This window comes from Triticum urartu, chromosome 6A (genome assembly GCF_056163025.1).
Source record: "Triticum urartu cultivar PI428250 chromosome 6A, HENAU_Tu73, whole genome shotgun sequence".
In the NCBI taxonomy this organism is placed as follows: domain Eukaryota; kingdom Viridiplantae; phylum Streptophyta; class Magnoliopsida; order Poales; family Poaceae; genus Triticum; species Triticum urartu.
Window position 1 is genome coordinate 341623194 of NC_141878.1, and position 10213 is coordinate 341633406.

A 10213-nucleotide genomic window follows, 5' to 3' on the forward strand; every position below is an offset into this window, starting at 1 on the left:
TACTTACAACCGTGGATCTTCTGCGGTGGTCACCGCCGTTCTCTGGATCGGTTCGGGTTGATGCAGCGGCCAAAGTCAACGGAGACGGAGGCGAAGCACGGCAGTGGCGAAGCTCGAGCAGCAGGGGGTTTGCGAGAGGAAGAAGACGTAGCGAGAGAGAAGAAGGAAGAAAGCCGAGGCGTGCCTATTTATAAGGAAAATGTGAACAGATGGGCGTCGAAATCGAGGGATAGCCGAATAATGGTTATCCAACTACACAGATGCCTAGATTCTTCGGAGACATTAAAGATGAAGATCCGTTGGGAGATGATGTCATAAAAGTTTTTTGCATTTTCAAAAGATGACGTCACGGCGGGTTACAAAAACTTCTACGAGGATAAGATGGATTTTTTCTAAGTATTGAAGATTTACAAAGAACAAAGTTCAAAGTCAACCTGGGGCCTAATGTTGGGGATATAGCTATTAGTTATGACCCGCCCAGGAGGGGCCGGGTCAGCCCCAATGGCGGGTTACACAAGAAGCCCAGTAAACATTAAGATGATAGTTTATCATCTATTATAGAAGGCCCAAAAGCCTAGCGGCGGCTTAAGGCCCAATATTGTAAACCGCCGTATGTAAGGAAAGACTTGTAAAGAAAGGCATATAAAAGAAGTCACCGAGCCGGACACGATTTATGAGCCCGCCGGGACTCTGTAGGCCACCAGGCGTCAACCCGTGTATATAAGGGGATGACCCAGTGGCGGCTTAGGGCAAGAAACAAGAGATCGATAACGAAGCCGGCGAGTTAAGCCTCTTGGTGATCGAAACCCCAACAATACCAACACAACTAGACGTCGGCTTTTACCTTCATCGTAAGGGGCTGAACTAGTATAAAACCTCTCGTGTCCTTTGTCCCGATTAACCCCTTTAAGCTTCCTAGTTGCGATGGCCCTACGACTAAGTCCTTCCACTAGGACATCTGTCGTGACAATTCCACGACAGATACGTTGGAGACGTATCACTGTCTAAATTTGTAACATGTCTGTGTTTTGGATTTGGCCCCAACATCATGCTCCTCTGGTGATCTAAGTGAGATTTCTGTATGCGGGCTGCATAGACTACCATTTTTATAATTTTTAAAATATCACCTGCTTATGCTTCATGACGTGTAACATTATTGTTAGTCCTGTTTTGGCATGTACAAAATAGTCTGTCTTGCTCGCTTCACTGTTGTAACTATGTTTTTGCCCTAGTCATGTGTACTTATAGAAACATTTCAGGATGAAGTGACATCAACACAAAGATCTGCGAGTAGTGTGGCATGGTCGTTACCAAATGATTATGGATTGGAATTGGAATGTGCTGTTGTTCTCGGGGATCAACTAGAGGTGGCAAGACAACGTGTACATGATTCTCAACGTGCAATCAACAAGTTGAGACTGGACTTGCAGGTATTAGATGCAGGAGTCAAAAAAATGAAATGAGACACTGAGGTAACCACGAAGGAACTGGAGATTTTGCAGACTAAAATTTGTGCTATTTGAATCTGGCCAATCCTATTTTCTGAAGAGATTATAGTTCAAATGGTAAGTTCTATTGATCCGTGTACATGATGTATGAGTTTTATTTGTCCAGTGTATGTAATTTGTTGTTTGTGTACGCTTTATTATCACTGGTGCCAAACTATAATGCCTAGTGGGTATATTCAGCTGTAATTTCTTTATAAAATAGTGTAGGATTATTCTATGTTTCTATGCCTTAGTCTTTTTATTGTATAGTGTATGTTTTTTAGAGGTGATAGTATAGAGTAGGATAATTCTTTGAATATGCTATATTGTTGAAACGGGGGCCAACAGGCCCAAACACAAACAAACAAACATGTGTAGTCAAAGAGGGCCTTAATTGGGCTAGTCAAAATAATATTTAGTGGATCCCAAATGATGTGGCCCACCATAACAATGGCTCTTAGCAGGCCGTTAACAGGCCAAAAGCTCGACAGGGACGTATAAATGGAAATGGCCCACGGGCCTCTAGCAGGACAAAATAAACGTCAATTTTGTCTCGGCCCTTTTACTTTATGGGATAGTAAGAGGCTGAAAGTGTTATGGGCCAGAGGAGGCCCGATTTGCAAACTAGGCTTTTAATAGGCCGAAAGTCGCGTCAGACTGAAATTTTGCCCTCCAGAACATGGGCACCTAATGGACCCAAAGTCAAAGTCCCAACTGTTGTGCGGGCCGTTAACAGGCCAAAAGACAAGATGGGCTAGGAATTGGCCCATTTACCGAATGGGCCGAGGACAGGCCTAAAGTCACAACAGGCTAGAATTGTCCCAATTGTAGAATGGGCCGAGAAAAGGCCGAAAGACGTTATGGGCCATTAATGGGCTGGAACTGACAATGGGCTGCTAATAGGCCGAAATAAGGTTGGGCCATAATTGGGCCCAAAGACGTAGCGGGCCGTTAACGGGATGAAACTGACGATGGGCTGGAAATTGTCAAATCTAGAATGGGCCTTTGATGGGCCGATTTTGTGTAACTTGTATGGGTCGTTCTTGTGAATGGGCCTGACTCAAGTAGGCCACTAATGGGCCGGCACACTTATTTTGAAAGGCCCAGCCTTTTTAACCTGAATGGGCCACTGTTGGGCCGAGACACGTGTCGATGTATCACAGGCGCGTTATGTCCATTCGATGGATGACAACTGTCTGAACGCTGTGCCGACACGTGGATCTGCCGGCGAATGAGAATGGGTTATCGGATCCAAACCGAAACCCGATAGCTTAACGGCGACCCGTTACAGTGGATGCCACGTGTTGGTTACCCTTGACAAAAGCACTTTTATGACGCGTGATTTATCATCATGGAAGTGGACACTTCTGTGATGATAATTTTGGTAATGTCATGGAACACTTCTATGACAAAACATGTATGGCTATCTTTATTCTGTCATAAAATCGTCATGGATGTACATGCATGACAGAAAATAGACCTACTATGACAAACACGTATCATCACGGAAGTGTTTTTTTGTAGTGCTCGGGTAGATCTTCACGAAGTAGATGATCTCCTTGCCCTTACAAACTTCTTGGTTCAACCCCACAATCTTGCCGGAGGCTCCCAAGCGACACCTAACCAATCTAGGAGACACCACTCTCCAAAAGGTAATAGATGGTGTGTTGATGATGAACTCCTTGCTCTTGTGCTTCAAATGATAGTCTCCCCAACACTCAACTCTCTCTCACAGATTTGGCTATGGTGGAAAGATGATTTCAGTGGAAAGCAACTTGGGGAAGGCTAGAGATAAAGATTGTTGTGATTGGATTGGAATGTCTTGGTCTCAACACATGAGTTGGTGGTTCTCTCTCAGAAAATGAGTAGTGGATGTGTAGGCACGTTCTGATGGCTCTCTCACATATGGAGAAGGGGGTGGAGGGGTATATATAGCCTCCACACAAAATCCAACCATTACACACATTTGAACCAACTCGGTCAGACTAAATAGAAGAACTCGGTGAGAGCGATTCAGTTCAAAATGTGAACGTTAGGAATCTCGGTGGGACTGACTGGAACAACTCGATGGGACTGATGTGCTAGGGTTAGGGTAAAACCTCATCTCGGTGAGACCGATTTCTTGAACTAGGTGAGATCGATTTCAGCAAAGAGGAAACAGAGAGTTGGTCAAGCAAACTCGGTGGGACCGATTGCACATTTCGGTGAGACCTAAATAATTGCAACAGGCGACAGAGAGTTTGTAGGGCCATCTCAGTGAGATCGAGGTCTGTATCGATGGAACCGAATCGCAAGGGTTTCTGGCAGTGGCTAGGTCAAATGAACTCGGTGGCGCCGGATAGGTCATTTCGGTGGGGCCGAGTTTGACTTTGAGTTTTGGACATATTTGGAAGAGAAAGTGGATGAGGGTTTTGGAGAAATATCACTAAACACTTTGAGCAAGTAGACCATTAAGCAACACCTCATCCCCTTTTAATAGTATTGGCTTTCTATGGACTCAATGTGATCTTGGATCACTAAAATCGGAATGAAGAGTCTTGAGCTTTTGCCAATCTTTGTCCTTAACATTTTGAGGGATCCACATCTCCAGTCCATGTCGTGCCAATCATTTAACTTGAATGGATATTAGTTCAATGAGCTATATGTTGTTACGAGTTACCAAAACCACCCGGGGATTAGTTGCACTTTCAAGGAAGACGGCCTTCGTCTACCTCCCGCCAGTCACAGTTGATGATCTTTATCGAACCGCCAGCGACCACTAGCCCAGACCCCTGCCTCTGCCGCCCCGCCCTCCCCTCGAGCTCACACCATTGCCGTGCATGGCAGCGCCCCCCGGCCATCCCTTTAAGCCCGGCCGATCTCCAGATCGGGCGCCAACAGCTCCTAGCCCCGCACGCCCTAAGATAAACATTGAGGCACTGCTTCCCCGGCATAACAGGTGGACTAGGGCATGTTACGTCGGGGAATGCTTCCTTTAATAGGGAATCAACTAACCAGGAGTTGAAATCCAGGGGGCGATGAACCTCTACCTAAGGTGAAATAGTATATGAGGAGAAACCTTCTGCATCGCGAGTTACTAGGAACATCTAGTATCAGGAAGAAGATGGATGAAGAAGCGGTCAACTAGTGTCTTCTGTGGGATGAATACTGTGCAAGCAGACACGTAAGATTTGCACGAATAAGGGGAAGAGGTGTACCAATTTTGATTGCCAGTGATGTTTCCTCGTGATTTCATGGCGATGTTCTTCTTTTTACTGGGGGGACCAATGTTGTGGATGAGGGTGGAGCCTTGGACGAACCCGTGGCCAAATTGTTGACTGCGTTGCGGTGACCGTCTGTCGATGCATGGGAAGTAGATCCGAGGCGGCGAAGGACGGCGTAGCAAGAACAGCTCCGGTGCAGTGGACGGTGGCGACGTTGGAGCGGCAGCGGTGAGGCGCAGGATAGTGTGGTTGAACTAGCTCAGGTACGGCGCACGTCGGCGTCCTAGAGGCAGCTCGGCCTCGGCTTCAACTACTAGCTGTGGAGGGTGTTGCGGTCCCGATTGCAGTGGATGATGACGTCTGGGTATTGGCTCCGGCGTGATGGAGGAGGGCTGGAGTTGATGGGTGGGATGGGGTGTCAGACGGAGGACGGAGGACGTCGAGGTTTTGCGGCTGGTGGAGAACTAGTTCTGGCGCCCACGGAGTACGAATGGGGAATCGGATGGGGGCGGGGGGAAGCTAAGGGGGGACTATGTTTCGGTCTAGGGCGCGCTTGTTTTTTTTTTTGAACAGATGGGATGCATTTGTTTGAAATTTGGGGAAAGTACAAACATTGCCCCCCTCTTAAATTTCAGACCTAATATGGGTCGGGGGTAGGACGGTAATCCCAGGTGTCCCAAATAGTTGGCGGGAGCGATTTCGGCCGAGCGCATGTGTGTCTAGACGGCCATGGTGTATGAATGTTTTTCGAAAGCGGTTGTGTGGCGTCTAGATGAAGTTACAAACCTGCCCCAGTTTAGACTTTGGACGTCGGCCCGGTAGGTTTCATGGGTTAGAGTTAGAAAAGTAATTTCATCTACCAAACATTGTTCTCACGCGGTTTTGGGTGAGTAGAGGCTGTTTTGGCGCTTCGTTCGAAATTTTGAAACAGAAGCATTCATGTTTAGAGTACTCTTGAACTTTGGGGAATGACCTAAATAGCCAACGTCAACTTTGACCTTATATGTTTGAGAACCTCATTAAACTATGCGCTTCTTTTTGAAATTTTGAATCTTGAAAATCCCATGACTATGACTATTTTGGAATGGAGGTAAATTTGAATCTATTTTGCACACGGCTATATATGCTATTATGTACAAAAGCAGAGCAAAGATTGGTGCCCCATAATTTAGGTATGATTTACAAATGTCATGATCTCGAATTCAAATAACTGAATGGACTTCATGTTGAATTCGAAATTTTTAAACCACCTTAAGTTGAATTCAAATGTATGCTAGTTCCTAGCTAGCTATTTAGAATGTACATTGTGTAACTTTTGTATGTATAATGTGCTTTACATAGACAACATGAACCATACTCACTCTTATATTCGAATTGCTAAAGAGATGCATTGTCTGGAGTTCAAAATACCGACTCTATGGAATCAATTATGTCGAATAATAACATGGACATGCTCAAATTCGATAGAATATAGATGTCTAATGGATCAATGACCGTTCCTTATGTGAATTGCAAATATCTTGATCCCATCCTAATATTTGGATACAATTTATATTTTTAATCAATGTTTACATCAGTCTTTTACGTGTAGTTTCACTCTCCATAGGCCCCTCCTCACACACGTGCTAACTTTCTCTCTCACACATAGGCGCACATCGTGTATATCCATCGGGGGTCTCTCACACATGCTCACACACTCTCTCCCGAGGTGTCTTTCTCGCACACATGCTCTCGATATCACCCTCCCTCCCTCTCGCAACCGTTTACGACTGTTTTCACTAACCTTTATCACAAGCACTCTTCCTCTCACACGCATACGCACGCACAATCCCCATTGACCCTTTCTCTATACATAGGTCTACCAATGTGTCTCCCGCATGCACATTATCTTTAGGCCTATCTCGTAAGCATTGTATCTGCCTCTCTTCCTAATTGACAAATATGATTCCAGCAGAGCATTCTGTAGGATGCCCCTTAAAGTTAAGTTGGATGGATGGTAATATCAGAGACAAGGGGTTACCTTCGTCCGAGGACCTAGGGTTCCAAATCCTAGCCGGCTTTGTCAGTGGACAGAGAGTCCTTCACGGCTCTGGTATCTTTGTCTTGTAGGACTAGTCCTCCATGGGTCTCCCTGAATGCGTCACGGGCTGACCAATGTGGCGCGGGACGGAACCGACCCAAGGGCCTTACCTCGGCCCACCAGACCTCACAGAGTGACACACCCTCTGCCCCTAGGTCTCGTTATATTCTCACACCCACACATACCAACAGGGCCGGTCCTGAGATTTTGGGGGCCCAGGGCGAAGCTACAATCCAGGGCCCTTCGGGGCCCTTAGTATAAATGCCTAATTAATAACCATCATATGTACATATAATTTGTATCAAAGAAAATAATTAAGTGCGTCCAAAATGATTGTGCATATCAAATAGTGTATTACATATTACCTTCAACATTTTCTTCTAACATTCTGAGATGCAAAATCACTAACGATAGTATCAATATCAATTTCATCAACCAATTTTTTCTCGATGCATAAAGTTGCCAAGCCATTTAACCTCTCTTGTGACATTGTAGATCTCAAGTAGTTCTTCAACAATTTCAACTTTGAAAAACTGCTTTCAGCTGATGCCACAGTAACAGGCATAGTAAAGAAAATCCGGTATGCAATAGCAATATTTGGATAACAATCTGCTTCCCTCGCAAACTCAAAAATCTCCATAGCATACATTGTTCTATCAGGCAAAGTTGACTGCATAACAATTAACTCAAAAATTAGATCATTTAAATCAATGTCAGATGAACCACCAGAAGAGAAAGCACTTGCAAATTTTGTACAATTGTCTTTAAGTTCAGAACGGTCCAATGACTTCAAGGCCGTTGAACTCATTAAAAATCCAAATATATTTTTGAATGACCCAAGTTCGTCAAATCTAATTTTCAGTGAAGTGGCCGCCTTATCAACCATAATAAAAAAATAATTGACTTTAAAATCCTTCTCAGCTTCCAATATTGCTTCATCATTGTCATCTTCGCCAAATAGTTTCTTCCTAGAAACACGACGCTTTACTGGAAATGATGGCTCTACATCCATTTCAGCTGCGATTTCTTTGGCAATGACCACACTAGAATCAAACCCTTCCTCTCTATAAGTGTCAAAATAAGTCCTCATACCATCTATTTGCTTTAAGGCAGTCTCAATGCACATGGATGGTGATTGCAGCTTCCTGCTTAATGAATCTACAGCAAATAGAATGTCATGCCAAATAACCATGCCAAGTATGAACTCATAGCTGCCAAGCACATCAAACAATTTTTTTGCATCACTCCTATCCTTGGGTTCGGTACCGCTATCTTCGCTTAACTCAAGTAAAGCTGATCTTATGTTAGGAGCTTGAAATCTAATTGCTTTAACACTTTTGATACGGCTCTCCCAACGAGTATTGCTCAACGATTTCACAGTCAAATTTGTCACATGGCTAACAAAAACTTTCCATCTTTTTGTAGAACCACTGAATAATATATATATATATATATATATATTCGTTGCACAATTCCAAAAAAAGAAACAACTCTACCACAAGATTTAGCCATATCACAAAGGGTAAGATTAAGACTGTGGCAAGCACATGGCATATACAAAGCCCTTGGATTTACCACAAGCAACCGACTTTGCACCCCCTTGTATTTTCCTTTCATGTTGGATCCATTGTCATAACTTTGGCCCCTAATATTATCAATATGAAGATCAAAGGACTTCATAAAATCAACCAATACCTTAAAAATTCCCAAACCAGATGTGTCCTCCACTACCAAAAAAGCAAGGAAGTACTCCACAATTTGTATTTTCACATCAGATATATGAACACATCGTACCAACAAACTCATTTGTTCTTGATGACTCACATTCGGGGTACAATCTAGGATAACAAAGAAATATTTGGCCACTTTGACAATCTTGATAATAGAATTTATAATGTCACTAGCAATAAGAGAAATCAACTCGTTTTGAATTTTATGGCTAAGATAATGGCGATGGATCTCTTTTATCTTGAATACGCCTAAGATGGTCTTGCATTACCAAATCAAACTCTGCAACCATCTCCACACAAGCTAAAAAATTTCCATTAGAATCATCATAAAGTTGCTCACTGGATCGTCTAAAAGCCAAATTGCGCTTAAAATTTCACAATGGCAACAATTCTTAACAAAACTTGCCTTATGTGTTCCTTCTCCTTTGTGATTTGTTGCTGTAAATCTTTGTCAATTATTTCATGCTTGCTCAGTCTAACTCTCAATTCATTCCAAGAGTTCATGTTGGTAATATGGTCGACACTAGCTTCGTGCTCTTTCAGTCTCTCATTAATATGCCTCCAATCACAACTCCCATCATTCCCCATTGCACTCTTGCATTTATTAGAATTGAAAAGCTTACAGCAAAAACAGAACACTTTCTTTGTGTGTTTTGAAAACACTGACCATTTTCTATCACGCAGCTATATGAGCAATGGCTATACGAAAAATGTCTTAAATTTGCATCCAAAGGATATTTAGTGTTTTCTTCTTCCCTTTTAGGCCCCTTTTCCACTAATAGGGCCCTCGCTTTGTTACCAAGACTACCCCAATTGCTTGGATCATAAATATCCACACTAACGGGTTCCTCATCAACACTAGTAGATTATGTCGCAGATGAATTAAATATGGGCTCATGATCACTCACATTAGTATCATCCATGTTGACATCATAATTGCCTTCTATAGGCGTATCACCATCATCTTCTGGATTGCCATTAGTTCGGTCACCCGGAAGAACTATTGCCAACTCGTCTGGATTTCTTGGCATGCTCGTATCGCTCTTATAATATTTAAAAAGAGATCCGCTCAATGCTTGTTTCTCCTCATCTGCATCCTTCTTCTTCTTTCTTTTATGACTTTTGGATGGATACTTTCTACCCGTACTCGACATGACCCTGCTGAAATTGAAAGGAACAATTCACTTCAAAATTAGCGCAAAGCTAATTAAAATATTACATTAAGTACAAAAGATAATCTAATATAATAAGAATCAGCTTGGGCATGGGATAGTACCTTCTCTCTGTAATCTAATCTGGCAACATGTGTGCAATGATTCGAGCGCTCTAAAAACGATTCCGTGTTAATCTATTCGATTGAGCGAGAAATTAGGAATCAGGATTCGAAAGAACAGAAATAGGACAAAGATCATACAAGGGAAGACGGCGCGCTAAGACATACCTGCTGTAGTCGCAGCCGAGGTCGAACTCGAAGAGATCCTGCTACTGCAGTCATCGCGTACTCGGCTACTCGTGTCATTCGTTCGTGAGGAACAGCGAAATAGGAAAAGGGCAGGGAACGATCAATCCTAATTCCTAAGTTACAGGAAGTCAACCCAACGATTCATTTCCTCTCCGATCTCTCCTGACCATGAACGTGCAAACATGGTCCAGGCCCTACAGTGTATTGGTTTTACTTTCCTAGGCTAGCACGCGAGGCTGAGGCGCTGAGCG

General features: G+C 43.5%; 1 protein-coding gene across 1 annotated transcript; it reads right to left on the bottom strand.

Annotated features, from left to right (window-relative positions):
• Nucleotides 1-7137: 7137 nt before the first annotated feature.
• On the bottom strand, nucleotides 7138-9531 carry LOC147965190 (uncharacterized). The gene is made up of 5 exons (XM_087530331.1): nucleotides 9409-9531; nucleotides 8907-9094; nucleotides 8770-8848; nucleotides 8360-8465; nucleotides 7138-7928 (listed from the first exon to the last, which is right to left on the bottom strand). Exons 1-5 carry the CDS (start codon nucleotides 9529-9531, stop codon nucleotides 7138-7140), a joined length of 1287 nt encoding a protein of 428 aa, XP_087386457.1.
• Between the last annotated feature and the right edge of the window lie 682 nt (nucleotides 9532-10213).